At 38.2% G+C, this 17,617-nt stretch overlaps 1 protein-coding gene, 1 long non-coding RNA gene and 1 other non-coding gene across 3 annotated transcripts; 1 reads left to right on the top strand and 2 right to left on the bottom strand.

The window, feature by feature from the left end:
* Window positions 1-874: 874 nt before the first annotated feature.
* Window positions 875-4,933, top strand: LOC148297427 (uncharacterized). Its single transcript, XR_015832991.1, has 2 exons — window positions 875-1,333; window positions 1,879-4,933. It is a non-coding gene; the product is annotated as an uncharacterized LOC148297427 (long non-coding RNA).
* On the bottom strand, window positions 2,409-7,413 carry LOC110745796 (uncharacterized). The gene is made up of 3 exons (XM_088247236.1): window positions 6,009-7,413; window positions 2,971-5,456; window positions 2,409-2,871 (listed from the first exon to the last, which is right to left on the bottom strand). Exons 1-2 carry the CDS (start codon window positions 7,249-7,251, stop codon window positions 2,986-2,988), a joined length of 3,714 nt encoding a protein of 1,237 aa, XP_088103362.1. The 5' UTR covers window positions 7,252-7,413; the 3' UTR covers window positions 2,409-2,871; window positions 2,971-2,985.
* A 9,758-nt stretch (window positions 7,414-17,171) lies between these two features.
* On the bottom strand, window positions 17,172-17,326 carry LOC148297426 (5.8S ribosomal RNA). Its single transcript, XR_015833339.1, has one exon. It is a non-coding gene; the product is annotated as a 5.8S ribosomal RNA (ribosomal RNA).
* Window positions 17,327-17,617: the final 291 nt, after the last annotated feature.

Here is a 17,617-nt window from a genome sequence, read left to right as displayed (position 1 = left end):
TATTGGATTTAGTCCTCGCGTTTGTGGTTTTAGATGTAGTTCCTTTGACATTTATTACTTTTTTTGTTGTGTCGATTTTACCTTTTGAGGTAAATAAGGAAAACACATTGAAAATCTAAATTTAATGTATTATTTCCTTGTAATTGAATTCTAGAATTTAAATTTTGAATTCTTTCCTTGATAATATTCTTAATATATTGATAAAATACAATTTAATCAATAAAAAATAAAGACGCACATATTATACCAATCGATCAGACAAGCACTCACATTAAATTATGTACTTGACATATAGGTAAATAGTGTTATTATTAGCAACGAAAAATACTTAGTGATAAATCGTGTTACTTATAAGTTAAGAACATAAATTAGAAGACTACCTATAAGTCAGATGCAAAAGTAGACAAAATAAAAGTGTATGTTACCTATAAAAAAAAAGGTACATAAAATACTATTACACATTGTCAAAAATATGAAAAAACATATATATACCTATGCAATAGGCAATAGGCAATAGGCAATTTGACATAAATCACTATTACCCAATTCAAGTCATAAGGGGCAACATTGGAACAAAAAATGATTTTAAAAATAAAATAATATAAAGATTACATAATAAAATATTAAAATAGGAGTGTAATTTTATATGACACAAAAGTCAAAGGACTTGGATCAAAGTCACTAAATCCAAGGATTAAACCCAACTCTTCAATAAGAATTTGGATCTATATCAACTTTTCTAATAAATTAATCTGAGAAGAAATACTTTTCTACTGTTTTCGGGGATCCCTTTCCCAAGTCGTAGGGTTTCCCTAAGTTGTTGTGTTGTGTAAAGCAGTTTATATAAACGAATTCGGAGTACACGTGCTTTTGAGTGATCCCAATTTAGTTCGTTAACAAACGGAAACCATTCAAATTGTATCTCTCAATCTCTATTCAACAGCTTTTGTATCCAATTAGGCCAGGAAGAATAATAATAGTGGCATGATGTTCGTCTTAAGAGACAAAGTAAGTAGCCCGTGAGGTTGGATTATATCAGCACGCCATGAAAATGGACCAGAACATTCAGAGGCGCATTTTGACCCATGAAAGATGCAAAAGTTGAGCAAAGCCATTAGCCTGAGTCGTAACTTTCAACACCAACCACAAGTACGTAAGCCATTTGCCATTGCGAGATGAGGGAAAAGCAAACCAAAGACAATCAGATCAATCTCAACGTGGGGCAACCCAAACATTTGACTTACGAGATTGTCAGGTGGTGATCAGGACTTTCCAGCTGAAACTATTCATTTTAATTCACCTGCTTCTGTAGAAGAAGAAGCTCATTACACAGGTTCCATCATTTCCCAAATATTTTCTATATTTGTATTTATTTATATACTTCTTAGTGCTTATCAAATGCTTTAAATATTAAGTAAACGTGAGTTTGTACCAATTGGGCAGAATAGTGTATATCCGTCCTTTTATTTCAAAGCTCGAATTTCCTTATTCCGTAATATAATTTTGTAAAAAATAAAAATAAAAAGGTTCAAGTATATAAAAATTTAGAAATCCAGCGTACACAATTTTTTTAATTTAAATTATTAGGAGAAATTTAAGTTTTGTAATGCTAATACCTAATTGGTACAAATTATTCAAGGCTGGATATCTTTACTGGTTTTCCTCCCAGTCACCGATTATAATGAATAATTAAATAGTAATCAAAACTAGATAACATTTATTTTGGTTTTGTAATCAAACTGCATAACAACATTTCATGATGGGGCTCCAAACAATATTCTCAATAATACTTGTTTTGTTTTTGTTTTTGTCTTGTATTTATTTTATTTGTTATATATTTTCAGCTTAATATATACTTAAGTTTATTAATCCCGGCAGGCCAAGTGACTGGATTTTGGAATATGGTAGTTTGCAAGGCTGCTTCCAAGTAGACGACAGGTCGTGTGGATCCCACAATCCCACTGACTCTCTTAAGGTTCATTGATCTACAGCCACTTTCTAACATGGCAGGCTGCCTGCCTGGTACCCAATAATATACGTACCATTCTCATCATGTCATATATCTGGAGTCAAATTCCCCTTAGCAGAGACGACAAGAAGCATGAGGCAACAAGCAAAAAGGCTGACAAGCCACTATGTCTTCGTCTTTTAGCTCTGCAAATCTTCTGGTTTTAGAACTTTAGATCCTCTGTTTTTTGCCACTGCAGAAAAGTGTGTTCATGGTGATTGATCAGTGAATGGAATGTGTAACGTGTCTATTTTTTTTCTCAATTAGGAGGTTAGTTTTCCTTCTCTTTGTTTTTTTTGGACGAAGGAGAATCGAAAATAGAACCTTGGAATGACGGTTTGGTTTAATTTTCGAAGGTGAATGTATGATAATAACATTTACGCGAGGCAAGAGCAACAAATTGAACGTGAATGTCTTTCTTTATTGCTAAATTAATCATCAGTGCCTAGAGCACAGGAAGGGCCAAGAAACATGATATTCTCCTCACAATAAATAGAAGCCAATCAAACAATTAAACGGCCAAAGCACTCACTATACAATCACAAATTAAGAGACCCCAAGTGGGAATACTGAAAAATGAAACTGTGACAACCAAGCTAATTCCAAGACCCTGCTGATAAATTAAACCCTCCAATATTGCCCACTTTCCCATTTAATCTTGCTTGGTTCCCAACTTGAAGAATATAGTAAAATCACGTGCAAGATGGCCACCAACAAAGTAGAAACACACTGGTCTGAATTGCTGATGTTGTAGATCATTGAAGTTTCTGCCAGACCCTTATTGAATGGACTTGGATTGGAAGCTTGATGCCTCAATTTTCCACTTTGGGAGCCTTCCTTTATTCCACTGTTTAAATTAAAACCTGCAATTGCAATTGGAAATTAATAACCCAAAACTAAAATGGTTTGATGATAATTGCAAATGTAAATGATAGCAAGAGACAATGAAGCTTTTCACTTACATGATCGGTCTATGCTTAATAGTGAATTGGAGGTGGGGGAGATGCATAAATGTAAACCGGTGGTGGTGGTGACTTCACAGGAGGTGGAGGGGATTCGTACATGTAAGGGGGAGGAGGAGATGGTGATGGTGGTGGGGGAGAGGTGTAGTGGTAGGGGGGAGGAGAAGAGTGTGTGGGGGGTGGTGGAGAGATGTATTTGTATGGTGGTGGAGGCGATGGCGATGGTGGTGGGGGAGAGGTGTAGTGGTAGGGGGGAGGAGAAGAGTGTGTGGGGGGTGGTGGAGAGATGTATTTGTATGGTGGTGGAGGAGATGGCGACGGTGGTGGGGGAGAGTTGTAGTGGTAGGGGGGAGGAGGAGAGTGTGTGGGGGGTGGGGGGGATTTGTAGATGTAGGTAGGAGGAGGAGAGGGTGATGGGGGTGGTGGAGACTTGTAGTAATAGGGAGGTGGTGGGGATGGTGAAGGTGGTGGTGGGGATTTGTAGTAGTATGGTGGTGGAGGAGAGGGAGATGGTGGTGGGGGAGACTTGTACAAGTATGGAGGTTGTGGTTTGGGTGATGGTGGTGGAGGTGACTTGTAGTAATATGGAGGTGGGGGAGAAGGTGAAGGTGGTGGAGGAGATTGGTAATAGTATGGGGTTGGTGGTTTGGGTGATGGTGGGGGAGGAGACTTGTAGTAGTATGGAGGTGGAGGAGAAGGTGATGGTGGTGGTGGGGACTTGTAGTAGTATGGTGGTGGAGGAGAGGGAGACGGTGGTGGGGGAGACTTGTACAGGTATGGAGGTTGTGGTTTGGGTGAAGGCGGTGGAGGTGACTTGTAATAATATGGAGGTGGGGGAGAAGGTGAAGGTGGTGGAGGAGACTGGTAATGGTATGGGGTTGGTAATTTGGGTGATGGTGGGGGAGGAGACTTGTAGTAATATGGAGGTGGAGGAGAAGGTGATGGTGGTGGTGGGGACTTGTAGTAGTATGGTGGTGGGGGAGAGGGAGATGGTGGTGGGGGAGACTTGTACAAGTATGGAGGTTGTGGTTTGGGTGAAGGTGGTGGAGGTGACTTGTAATAATATGGAGGTGGGGGTGAAGGTGAAGGTGGTGGAGGAGACTTGTAATAGTATGGGGGTTCTGGCTTAGGTGATGGTGGTGGGGGAGACTTGTAATAGTATGGAGTGGGTGGTTTGGGAGATGGTGGAGGAGGAGACTTGTAGTAGTATGGGGGTTCTGGCTTAGGTGATGGTGGTGGGGGAGACTTGTAGTAGTATGGAGTGGGTGGTTTGGGAGATGGTGGAGGAGGAGACTTGTAGTAGTATGGAGTGGGTGGTTTAGGAGATGGTGGAGGAGGAGACTTGTAGTAGTATGGAGTGGGTGGTTTGGGTGATGGTGGCGGAGGACTCTTGTAATAGTATGGAGGTTGTGGCTTAGGGGATGGTGGTGGAGGAGACTTGTAGTAGTATGGAGGGTGTGGCTTAGGTGATGGCGGAGGAGGAGACTTGTAGTAGTATGGGGGTTCTGGCTTAGGTGATGGTGGAGGAGGAGACTTGTAGTAGTATGGAGTTGGTGGTTTGGGTGATGGTGGTGGAGGACTCTTGTAATAGTATGGAGGTTGTGGCTTAGGTGAAGGTGGTGGGGGAGACTTGTAGTAGTATGGAGTGGGTGGTTTGGGAGATGGTGGTGGAGGAGACTTGTAGTAGTATGGAGTGGGTGGTTTGGGTGATGGTGGTGGAGGACTCTTGTAATAGTATGGAGGTTGTGGCTTAGGTGATGGTGGTGGAGGAGACTTGTAGTAGTATGGGGGTTGTGGCTTAGGTGATGGTGGAGGAGGAGACTTGTAGTAGTATGGGGGTTCTGGCTTAGGTGATGGTGGAGGAGGAGACTTGTAGTAGTATGGAGTTGGTGGTTTAGGTGATGGTGGTGGTGGTGATTTATAGTAGTATGGAGTTGGTGGCTTAGGTGATGGTGGAGGAGGAGACTTGTAGTAGTATGGGGTTGGTGGCTTAGGTGATGGTGGTGGTGGTGACTTGTAAACATACGCCGGAGGTGGTGGTGACTTGTAGTAGTAAGCGGGTGGTGGCGGCGACTTGTAGTAGTACTTGGGCGGTGGTGGAGGCGGTGACTTGTACACGTAAGTAGGCGTAGGCGGAGGCGGAGACTTGTAAACATAAGGAGGAGGATGATGTGGCTTGCTCTTTTCACACTCCTTGTAAGGAGTCTTCGGTGCATAAGCAAATGGCTTAGCCGAGAGCACAACTTCGTCGTCAGTCTTGGACTTCACTTTGAGTTTGGCACCCTTGTTGCCCCAATGTAGCTTAGTTGGGATATTGCATGGCGAGCCCTCGGGTGCTGCATGGAGCTTGGCCTTGCAAGCCTTAGCTCCATACATGCCATAATCAAAGTCAGGGACAGCGATGCTGAATTTGCCATTGATCTTGGTTTTGCCATATGCCTTGATTTCCTTCTTGCCAGCCCAGCAAGTGACCTCAACAACAGCACCTGTGGTCCATAATAAAAATAATAATTAATCAACCAATCATGTTGGTATTTATTGGAACTTTCTCTTTACGAGAACAGTCGCTTTAAGACAAACAAAAAAACTATATCCTAATGGAGAAGTTAAGTAATCAATGATTTTGTTTTATTATATGAATGTGCTGGATTTCAATACCAAATCCCTATTTGAAAAGGACCATGTGGACCTTAGACTTCATCTGCTGGGTAACGAAAACTCCAAGTTGTTCTTATTTAATTACATTAGTTTGAAAATTATTAGCAAAAATAATGTAAATTAATTTTTAAATCTCTTAATGCATATGCAACGCAAAACTAAAGCACAACATGTGAATTTAATCATTACACTGTCTTTTTATTTTATTTTTATTTTACTTTATATATATTAAACAAAGTTAGGCATCAGATTGGAAGGACCATCTGCTAGCAGATTTGAAAAACATCTCTTTCTTTCAAATGAGGAAAAGGGACCAAGACACTAAAGCCAATAATAATTACAAAATATGCGGAGAAAATTAATTATAGATAAAAATGTACCTTTGAGGTGCTTCTTGTCGTGGGACTTCACCGGATAACCCCAGTCGTAGCATCTGTAGCAGTAGACCTTTCCGACAACCTTCGTCACGAATGGATGGTGATGTGGGTGGGGATGGTAAGGAGTAGGTGGTGGAGGAGAAGTGTAGTAGTATGGAGGTGGAAGAGCCTTGGGTGGTGGTGGAGATTTGTAGTAGTAAGGCGGTGGTGGAGATGGAGAAGGCGGCGGTGGAGACTTGTAGTAGTATGGGGTTGGTGGTTTAGGTGATGGTGGTGGTGGGGATTTGTAGTAGTATGGGGTTGGTGGCTTAGGTGATGGTGGTGGTGGGGATTTGTAGTAGTATGGGGGTGGCTTAGGTGATGGTGGTGGTGGAGATTTGTAGTAGTATGGGGGTGGCTTAGGTGATGGTGGTGGTGGAGATTTGTAGTAGTATGGGGGTGGTTTAGGTGATGGTGGTGGTGGAGATTTGTAGTAGTATGGGGTTGGTGGTTTAGGTGAAGGTGGTGGTGGGGATTTGTAGTAGTATGGTGGAGGAGGTGAAGGAGAAGGAGGTGGTGGGGATTTGTAGTAATATGGAGGTGGTGGGGATGGTGAGGGTGGAGGTGGGGACTTGTAGTAATATGGTGGGGGTAGGGAGTGTTCTGGTGGTGGTGGAGACTTGTAGTAGTAAGGAGGAGGTGGAGAAGGAGAAGGTGGAGGTGGGGACTTGTAGTAATATGGTGGGGGTGGGGAGTGTTCTGGTGGTGGTGGGGACTTGTAGTAGTATGGTGGTGGTGGTGAAGGTGAAGGAGGTGGAGGAGATGTATAGTGGTAAGGTGGAGGCGGTGAAGGAGAAGGTGGTGGTGGAGACTTGTAGTGGTACGGAGGTAGTTCTTTTGGTGGAGGAGGTGGAGACTTGTACAAATAAGGTGGTGGCGGTGAAGGAGAAGGCGGTGGGGGAGACTTGTACTCATAAATCGGTGGTGGGGATGGTGATGGTGGTGGTGGAGACTTGTACACATAAGGCGGTGGTGGTGACGGAGATGGTGGTGGTGGAGATTTGTACACATATGGCGGTGGTGGAGAGTGAACAGGAGGTGGTGGTGAGCTATAAACATAAGGCGGTGGTGGTGGTGAAGAGTAGGGATAAGCATTTGCTTCTACTGAACCCACATTGCTTGAAACCACAACTAGTATAGCTGCTAATGCCACTGCCATTTGAGGCCAAAGACGACCCCAAGAGGGGCCGCCACCCATTGTCGTCATGGGTTTTGTTAGAGAGCTACTCGGCACCTCGGCTCAACGTCTCAAAATTTCACAAATTTTCTCTGGAAAATTGGGGATGAAGAGAGAAAATTTGCTCAAGGCTAGAGGAGCCTTGGATGACTTTTTTGGTTTTTGAGGGGGGAAGGGAGTGATGATTTGGTACATGCATGAAATGGTGAGTTTTATAGTGACAGTGAGTCGTTGAGAGAGAGCTGTCATAAAGGACTAATTCTATTGGACTCTCTTAGATTAATACATCCAATTGGGTCACTCTAGCTGGCCTTACCTATTTTATTCCAATTGTTCAATTTTGTTTAATTAATTTTGGTTGATAATGCTAAAATATTAATACATTCATGTTACTTTTTTATAATTCCACTTCTTGGGCTCCTTCTCTTGTCTATGAATTTTGAAACCAAAAAGACAAAAAAAAGGAGAAAAACAATAGGAAGAAGAAAGAGAAGTTTATGTGGACAAACCCTATCAATGATGAATTGATGATGTCAGACTGGTCCTTGGTGGCGCCTATTGCAGCCGTTGGATCAAATCCTCACTTAATCATCAATGTATTTGGTATTATAGTCAACCTTTCTGAAAGTTTTTAATATCAGGAAATGGTGAGATCTGATTTGCGCCGTCCAGTTGTTGCTAGAAAATGCCATGTGAAGCTTCCATATAACATGCATATATGTCAGTTTTTCTCTTCTTCTTTTTTTTTTTCAAATTCTTTGTTCTTGATATATATATTATTCTATAAAATTAATTAATTATGAAATTGTCTGAGCAAAAGAGATCAAAAAGCTAAAGTAAATCAAAAAGGCCAATAATGAAGAACCTAACCAAGTTGGTGGCAAGTTAAACAAAAGCAAAACAAAAAGAATATTGCAAGTTCATGGCAGCCCCCCCTTAGGTAAGAAGAAGACTTGAGAATTTGGTAATTTTTTATTATTTTAAAATGTATATGATTCTGTACCCAAGTTCGAAATCCCGTTTCCGTAATTTAGTTTAGATTAGATTGCTTGTATATAAAAAAAAAATGCATTTGATTTTTTACAATTATGCCAACAACATGTGAATTTCAATCGAGTGGGCTTTTGCAGCTTTTGTAGGTGAAATAAGCTACAAACAAGAGTGTAAAAGGAAAAAAGAAAAAGAAAAAGAAAAAAGGGCTATATATACAAAGAGAATTATTGTGATTCGAGATGAATTTTTTCGTGCAAGAAATAATAATTCATGCTTCCTACGAACATGAAAATAGATGCCCCCTACGAACATGAAAATAGATGCCCCCTACGAACATGAAAATGACCTAGCTTACTGGACCACCCATAAAGGATGTTTCTTTGATGAACACATAGGATTTCTTGAAAATTTTCCTTTCTCTTTTCCTTTCTCTTTTTCTTTTTCTCCCAAAATGGGCACTTGGGGTTTGGTTGACTTCACCTTTCTGTAACACTTAAATCATCCATTAATGGACTATAGGTTAGAGATCAAATCACAGGCAAAATGGGAATTAAACAATTTAATATTCAAACATCCATCTAATTCCACCATAACTATATGGTCTGTGACCACAGTGGATCAATTTTAGGGGGGCGGTGGGTAATTAAGAATAGTGGTTGGAAACATACCCAAGTGCACATGGTAGAAGAAACATACTAAAATCCAACAATTTCAATTTTTATTTTATTTTTTATTTTGCTTACAAGTCAAGCTTTTCAAGTATATTTCAAAAGATAAAACATACAATAAGCAAAGTCTTTGAATCATCATAAAAAAAAACCACTCGTATAGTGGTTCGGAGCAATTGCCCCCAATCAGTTTAGTATAACTAGAATATTCTACGTCGTCTTCTGCATGATATAAAATGCAAAACTAGTACAATGTCACTTTTGTTGGTACACTGCCCCCCAATCAGTTCACTATAACTGGAAATACTTGCGGTCAAAAACTACAATTAGGGTTAATTGAGTGTTGCAATGAGCATCAAGAAAATGTTGTAAAAGTTAAAAACCTATCCCTTCACTCTTTTTGACTATTAAATGCCGTGTGATGGAACAACTCCGAAAAAGTCTAAATAGAACAAATGTTGAAGATTGGGTATGAGTTGTTGAGGCCAAGCAAATTAATAAATAAAATAGCAACCCTTCTTTTTGCTCTCATTGTGACTGTTTGGAAATGGAATATTAAGACCACGAGGAAAAAGGAGAGCCCCTACCAAATGGACCAACTGGTTATGATGTTGAAATCATAGAGTAAATGAGAGAGAAACAGAAAGAAAGAGTTACCAATTTTGAGTAGCTAATTATGCTAAGATCTTTAAAGGACCACATCATGCATCCACCTGCTCTTGTTTCCCAAACCAGTTTAGGTATGGAGGCATAGATTGTATTTTATTGGCATACATTAATGGTTTTATGTGCTTCATAGTTGGTTATACTATTACTATACTAGATGATTTGAATTCACAGCTAGCTCTGTTAGTTATGAAATTAACACAACTGTATTTTTATACAATTGTATCTTCAATCGTTGCGACGACGATTCATTCGATGATTAAAATTGTGTAAAAAGTTCGTAGGTTTTTTTTCTAATTCATGAGTGGACCCATAAACATATAATAGGTAGTATTCTCTTAGCATATACTTGAAACACATTTATTTAATTCTAACTATTTGAGTCGACACATGCAGATCTAGAGTGGTCATGGCCCCTTCAACCAATACGTGATTCATTCTTAGCACATTCAATTTTTTTTTTTTTTTTATAGCTCTGTCTCTGATTCAAGTATTTAGTATGTTTGTAGTGCCAAAGTTACTATTCACCTAAACAAAAATCTATGTAATTACTAGTTTATATTCACAGTCGACAGTCCAACAACATAAACAATTTTCTCATAAAAAACGCATAGAACTTTCATTCTAGAAGAAGGAAATAGTAATACTATGGGCATGACATAACATATTTAACAAATTTCTATTTTTAATTTACAAATTGACCAAGGAGCTTATGTAGCAATCAAGAAAGTTTTACATATGTCGAATATTCGAATGTGTGGAAGTATAATCCAAACACCAAACACCAAACACCATACTCCATCATCTGCCGCTTCAATTTCAAAAGCTTCTATTGCCTTTAGAATATTTATCCAATAAAAAACTACACCTGGCCAATTGCAAGATAATAATCAAGAAAAACCAAACAAAAAAAAAACTTCAAGTCCTTCTCATTGATTATTTTTGTAATTAGCAAATTGTTAAGGATAATTTAATAAGTTTTTGCTTTATGTCGAATTTTCTTTAGATTTTTTTATTTTAAAAAAAAAAGGTCTTGGGTTTTGAGTAAGGGAACTGATTTTCCCACTCCCATTTTCTCCACTTACATTACCTTTTTTTTCAAAATATTTTTAATCACTTTTGTTCTTTCTCTTTCCTATTCTATCCTTACCTTACTTCTCTTTTATATTATTTCTTTTTCTTTATATTTAATTTTCCTACTTACACTTCATTTTTAATAATTTTTTTTTCAATGGATATAGAATTCTTTAAAATTAATATATTACAAAACAAAATATTTACCCCAGCCCCAATAACCCCCTCTCTTCGTCAACCCCCTCCTCCTCCCATCTCTGCACTCCAGCCCCACCGTCCTACTACCACCCCTAAACCCAAAAACAAAATATTTTCCCCAGCCCCAAGAACCCCCTCTCTTCATCAACCCCCTCCTCCTCCCATCTCTGCACTCCAGCCCCACCGTCCTACTACCACCCACACCATCCACCACTGCATTGCCCCCCAACCCCAACAACATCAATGGCTCGCTCTCCCTCGACTCCTTTTCTCTACCCCTCTCTCTGCAAATTAAAAAACAACATCAGTCAAAATAATGCTTTATTCCCACCAAATTCTCAAAAGTCTCTGACTTATTGTCCTTCCTTGTAACATTTTTGCTAAGTGCTAACAAAGAGAAATTTATAATGCTCGGGTCTGAAGCTTTTTGCTTCAAGTAAGGAGCTTTACACTCTGTGATTCAGCTCAACCAATTCAAGTTTTTTTCAACCTACCCCCATGCGGCACCCCACACAGCCACCCACCCACCAATAGAAATCGTTGCCCCAACGCAGCCACCCACAAACGATCTTACCGCCCCACTGATAGCCACACTCAAACCCCAAAACTTTTAAAAAAACGTGGATGGTTGTTGAAGAAAGAGGGGGAAAGAGAGAAAATGAGGAGGGGTGGGCTTGGTTGTTGTCGAATAAAGAGGGGAAAGAGGGGGAGAGAGAAGACGGAGGGGTGGGTGCGTAAGGGAGAAGAGAAAGACCGTGGCTGGGGTTTGGGATATTAATTTTTTTTTTTGGTTTAAAAATATTATTTTTAAAGAATTCTTTATTATTTTTTTCACACATCAACACCAAATTGGGTATCTCACTTGCCACATCACCAAGGGTAAAATAGGAAAGAGAAAGAACCAAAAAGAAAAAAATTGATTACAAAATATTAAAAAACATAAGGGGATGTAAGTGGAGAAAATGGGAGTGGGAAAATCAACTCCATTGAGTAATTGCTTTCTTAGAAAAAGATTTTGTGTTCGAGTCCTAACATCCGTATAGTGTGTGTATATTTAGTATATTATCGCCCCTTTCAATAAAAAATATTTTATTAAAGATAAGTACTTTAGAACAAAATCCAACCTAACGGATTCGAACCAGCAACTTAACGTTAAGTGAAACTCCAAAACCTACAAATTGTGGTCCTCTCTCTCTACCAAGTGCTGTTGTGTTCTTGCTTGCTTGTCGAATTGAAAAGGGCCACCAAATTAAATTTAAATTAATTAATTTGGTGGATTGTGGTTGAAGCAACCTTAATTTAAGAAATTTTAATTATGTCCTCTATTCACATATATTTTTTTTTTCCTTCTTGTTCATAAATTGAAAGAAATAATAATATTTAATATTTAATTTCATGCGTGATCTGTCCAAACATGAAAAAGCACATGCTGCTTCTTAAGAAGCCTTCATACTCTAGTTCATGAACACACGCAAGCCAGAAATACGTAGCCAATATTCGTTCGAAACTTGATGCCCCTATTTTCCTCTTATTTAACTTTTTTTTTTTTTTTGTCTTTTTGTTTGTAATTTATCATAATTTAGCGAACAACTTTTCATGTACATTATAGATCCCCACAAGATTTTGACCAATCCAAAACGGATAATGAATAAGATATATTTGGAGGATTGCGAAAAGAGGTCAGGCTCTTGTAAAACCATCCTTTTTTTGGAATAATAGAGGACAAAAGAAGAAGAGGAGACTTGAGTATGGGGATAAGTATTTTTTTATATACCTTGAGTGAAAAAAAATTATATAAAACAATTTTTTTTTTTCTCAATTCATGCCCCCTTAAACATTTCAACACATTTTTACTATTTCGTTTTAAACATTACTGGCGATAACCGTCATCATGGCAAAGGTTCAAAACTTTTTTCTTTTGGTTTTAGGTGTTGTCTTTTAAAGTGAATTGAAATTTTATGCAAGATTAAATTTGTAATAAAGGAGGACTAGGGTGAGCAAAATGAAGTGGCAGTAACACCATTCCTTAAAAAGTTTGTTAGATAGGCTTTTCCAAGGAAGGTTCTTACTATTTTTCCAAGTGTACATGTCCCAAGTTGAATCTTCTGATAAACTTTGAAATTTAATATTAGGTCTCCATCACAATAATTTACATTTCGTTGGGCCATCGGTGTGAGGAATATTAATATTTAACTATTTTCTGATGAGACCTGCCCCTTTCTTAACGTTACGTCGATCAAGTTTACATTTCTAAAAGTCATTATATATACAGTTTAAAATTTTAATTAATCTTGTTTAACATTTGCGTGCTGGCGTCTTATCATTAATGATCAAATCAAACCCCTTCGTACGCCTCACATGAACAATAGTGAAGCTTTGAATAAACCCAAATTATGCCTATCCAATGAACCCTTAGAAGAGGACATCAAATTGGATCTACCATTTCCACCAATTAACTTCATGATTTTTTTCTTTTAATACAAGCGATAAACTACAAGAGAGAGGGGAGGTTTCTCACACACCCTATACAAAGATGTCATAAAAATTCGAACAAAAAATCATTGGTCTGCAAGTCAAGACCCTTTCTGGACTAGACCCCGTTGGCATTAATTTCATTAACTTAACACTACCATATTCTTATAGCAACTTAACACTAATTTTTTTAAAAAAAAACATGTTTTGAATAAGAAAGATCTATAACGAGCCTTCCTCCTTTCCTAATTCTAATTTACATTCTCCTCCATTTATCACCTTGCTTTTATTTTTTAGAGAATTCAAGAATTTGTAATTAAGATGTTATGTTACTGAATGAGTTCAATTTCTTTTCATCTTATATTAAGGTTGACCTCATGAACATAATTTATGGCTTGGCCTGCACTGCATGCATAATATTATCTTAAGATCAAGATATATAAATATATATATATAAATATATATATATATATATATATATATATAAAAATATATATATATAGGGGCCTTCTCCAATGCGAACTCTAAGATGCGAACTCGTTGCGAACTTTTGTTTTTAACCGTTGGATGGCTTGTGTGGCTTTATTTTCTTTCTTTTCGCTCTTCTTCCAACGGTTAAAAACAAAAGTTCGCAACGAGTTCGCATCTTAGAGTTCGCATTGGAGAAGCCCCCTATATATATATATATATATAATTTAGTGGGATTAAGCCCGATCGATATCGTATGGATCAATCTGCATGGATGGATCCTAAGCCCTTAATTAAGTCAACTCCACCCTTTGATTCGCAGAGCAGGCAAAAAGAAAAGAGAAGAGAGATAATAATAAAGGATTACATCGAGCGCATATCACCTATATGCCTTCATGTCGAAATATTTTTTAATTAATTTTGCAGCTCGAACTGGGTCAGTGGATATGTCAGTGTAATGTAACAGGTCGGGTGCTTACTAAGACAGATTTGATGCTCATTTAATTTAATAGATTTGTGTTTTGGTTTTTTTAGTAAAATAATAGTACTCTTGCGAAGCAAAATATATAAAATGCAAGGGGTTTTAAGTTCAAGTAGTTAATAGTAGTTATTTTTGCATTTGAGTTCGAATCCCTCATTCCACACTATCGCTTGTGTTAAAAAAAATATATAATGGTCTTTTTTAATGAAGGAAAAAAGATAATCATCATGATTCATGAGCACTAAGGCTAAGAAGGTAAAAGTTCTGCAAAGGTTTTCTATTTGTTGGAAGATGCTTATCAAGACACTGTATTCTATTTATATAATCTATGATGCGTACGGACTAATTTGTCTTTGTTAGGCTTGGAAAATGAGTCCTGTGGAGCGAATGAATTCACTAGTGGCGGAGTTAGAAATTTTATCAAACAATCTCTAAATAGGATGCTGGTTACCGTAGAAGTTTTGTGTCATAACTATAGCACCAAAAAAATAATATAAAAATTACATGAGATCGAAGACCAAGAAGGTTAAGCGAGTATCTCTGCATATATAGAGTTTGATCGTCCAGTTAATTAAGTAACCTACCCTCCGACAAAACAGAGACAAATAAGAATTGTTACATCGTAAAAAGCATAATTTTGATGATCACTTTAATAATTACAACAGATTAATATATTTGTTCATCTTTGTCACGACTTTAATTAAAGAATCACATGCTCATTTAATATTGAAAATATTAGTGTAACAAAACAAAGAAAAATAAAAAGAAAACTAGCTTGCCTTAAAAAAAAAAAGTATCCAGTCAGCAAAATTAACGGACGTGCATATGATTTTTGTCGTTAGGTTAGATCTGGTAAACCTTCTTCTGTACAGATGTGGCGATTCAAATATATAAACAATCATGGTGGGAAATGGACATTTTGTCATATTATTATTTCTTTGTTAGAGCATTTTTCAGTCATATAAAATTCACATTATCTGATTCTTTAAAGATTATTGTTAATGTACCTATCTCAATTGATTAAATTAAATGAAATAAAGACCGTTGTCATTTGTTAAGTGTCACCTATATTGAAAATGTAATCACTAACTAATATGCTTGTGTAACCTATTAAATATTGGATGCAAGACTGATACCGTCTTCAACTTAATTAGTTATATAGTCCATCATGTGTAGCATTTTATCATAAAAGGTATCGATGCTATCTGGAGTCATCAATTGGTATATAGAAATAATTAGATGACACATACTAATATTGTGACCTTCCGAGAAAACCCCCATACCAGCTTGGCAAATGGTTAATTAAATTGTACGAAATATCGACATGTTTAGGTTGTGTTTAGGTAAATCGTATAACAGCTTCAATATCCTCATTGATTATGTTTTCCCCTATGTGTGGTACACATTACACGACTATAATGTTTTACTAATATATCCAGTCAGTCTCTATCCCTAACAAGCATCATGAGCTGTTTTGCATCTTCTAAGAAATTTCTTTCCAACGCATCTGAATTCTTCTATGACATTAATTTTCTTCCACCACCAGAAACGCACGTGATGTTCTTTGAACAGTAGAATCTATAGCTTGCTCTTATCGACTTCCTAATCTCCGCAAGCAATCTTCTTTGAACATTGACTTCTTCAACTACCAGAGCAGGTATCTGTCTTACTTTTTTAATCAACACAAGCAACAATATGTCATGGATTATAGTGGACCATTATCATATATTACAACCTCTCTCCGCTATCTGCATGTTATATTAATTGTTGGTTGTCACTTGGACCTTTTGTCTATTTTTTCAAAATTAATTCATAATATTTTAGATTATATGCAATGCAATTGTAGAAACATTTTAGACTAAAATGGCCCAAAAGTTTTTTTGCTTTTTTCTGTTTGTCTTTTGTCTAATTTTGGGACAAGTTACGAATATTTCAGGAAAGTAATTAGGCCATGAACACAACTCAGCCCTACCGCTCTTAAAGTATTAATTTATAATTTACCATAACATAGTAATTTTTGTGACAATAAAAGGAAAAAATTGTGAAGATAGTTATTTTAAAAGTTTTGCTTTCATCAGTCGGTTACGTACACATTAGTCACCTACACACATATGAGTGCTTTCGTAGTTAGTTAAATAACAGATTGACTTTATTTCTACCACGATTGCGTCGACGGTGTCTTTGCGGGCATATCAATAGCCCCGACTTTGGCTTCCGTTGCAATCCGCATAGGTCAACGCCTCGAGCCGATTGGCAGACCGGCTTATGACCGTTTCACATCCGATCAGGACACATCGCCAATCCCCATCCGCTTCCCTCTCAACAATTTCAAGCACTCATTTATTCTCTTTTCAAAGTCGTTTTGTTCTTTCCTTCGCAGCACTTGTTTACTGTCGGTCTCTCACTCGTATTTAGCCTTGGACATAATTTATCGCCCGATTGGGCCTGCATTCCCAAACAACTTAACTTGCCAACAGTGCCTCGTGGTGCGACAGGGTCCGGGTACAACAAAGCTCTCACCCTCTCCGGCACCACCTTCTAGTGGACTTGGGTATGGTCTGCCACTGAGGACACTTCTCTATACTACAGTTCAGATGCCATGTGCGCCCAATTCTAAAGCTGGACTATGCCCGGTTCACTCGCCATTACTACGGAATCCTTGTAAGTTTCTTTTCCTCCGCTTATTGATATGCTTAAATTCAACGACTAACCCCGCCTGACTTGATGTTATGTTGAAAGCTCAGTCGGAGCCAAGGATTTCTTCAAGCCTTAGATGCGCGACGACCGCACACGACAGGCAACCAAGGTTTCACAATCATCGATTGTCCTGTCATGCATTGCCGAGGACTTGGTATTTATGACAAGTGCATGACGGAGCGCACATGAGGCCATCCTACAATCTCGAGGGAGTGGTGGAGGGCAACGACGTGTGACGTCTAGGAAGGCGTGCCCTTAACTTAGTGGCTTTGGGAGCAACTTGCGTTCAAAGACTCGTGGTTCATGGGATTCTGCACTTAACACCAAGTATCACATTTCGCTATGTTCTTCATCAATGTGAGCGTCAAGATATCCGTTGTCGAGAGTTATTTTGACATATTTGACCACCCGCGTACATCGTTTTTGGGACAATTGGGAAGTGCTCTCTTATTCAAGTTCCTTGGTGCAGTTCGCGCCGATGTTCGTTTGTACGCTCAAAAAGGTTGGTTGCATAGACGGAATGCAACCTTCCTGATATAAAGGGACATTGAGCCATAAGATCCTTTATCCTCCGCTCTGAAACTAGTTCTCGGGTAGTTTTTCTAGGCAAGTTTCGACAATGATCCTTTCGTAGGTTCACCTAGGGAAACCTTGTTATGACTTCTCCTTCCTCTAAATG

This window comes from Prunus avium, chromosome 1 (assembly GCF_965620075.1).
Source record: "Prunus avium chromosome 1, drPruAviu1.hap1.1, whole genome shotgun sequence".
NCBI lineage: Eukaryota > Viridiplantae > Streptophyta > Magnoliopsida > Rosales > Rosaceae > Prunus > Prunus avium.
This window is presented reverse-complemented; position numbering and strand designations above follow the sequence as displayed.

What these genes read in the sequence shown, in the direction of transcription:
- LOC110745796 (XM_088247236.1), bottom strand. Translation starts at nt 7,251, where the DNA reads ATGACGACAATGGGTGGCGGCCCCTCTTGGGGTCGTCTTTGGCCTCAA. An exon ending in CGACAAGAAGCACCTCAAAG is followed by an intron (nt 5,457 to 6,008) that starts GTACATTTTTAT and finishes TATGGACCACAG; the next exon opens with GTGCTGTTGTTGAGGTCACT.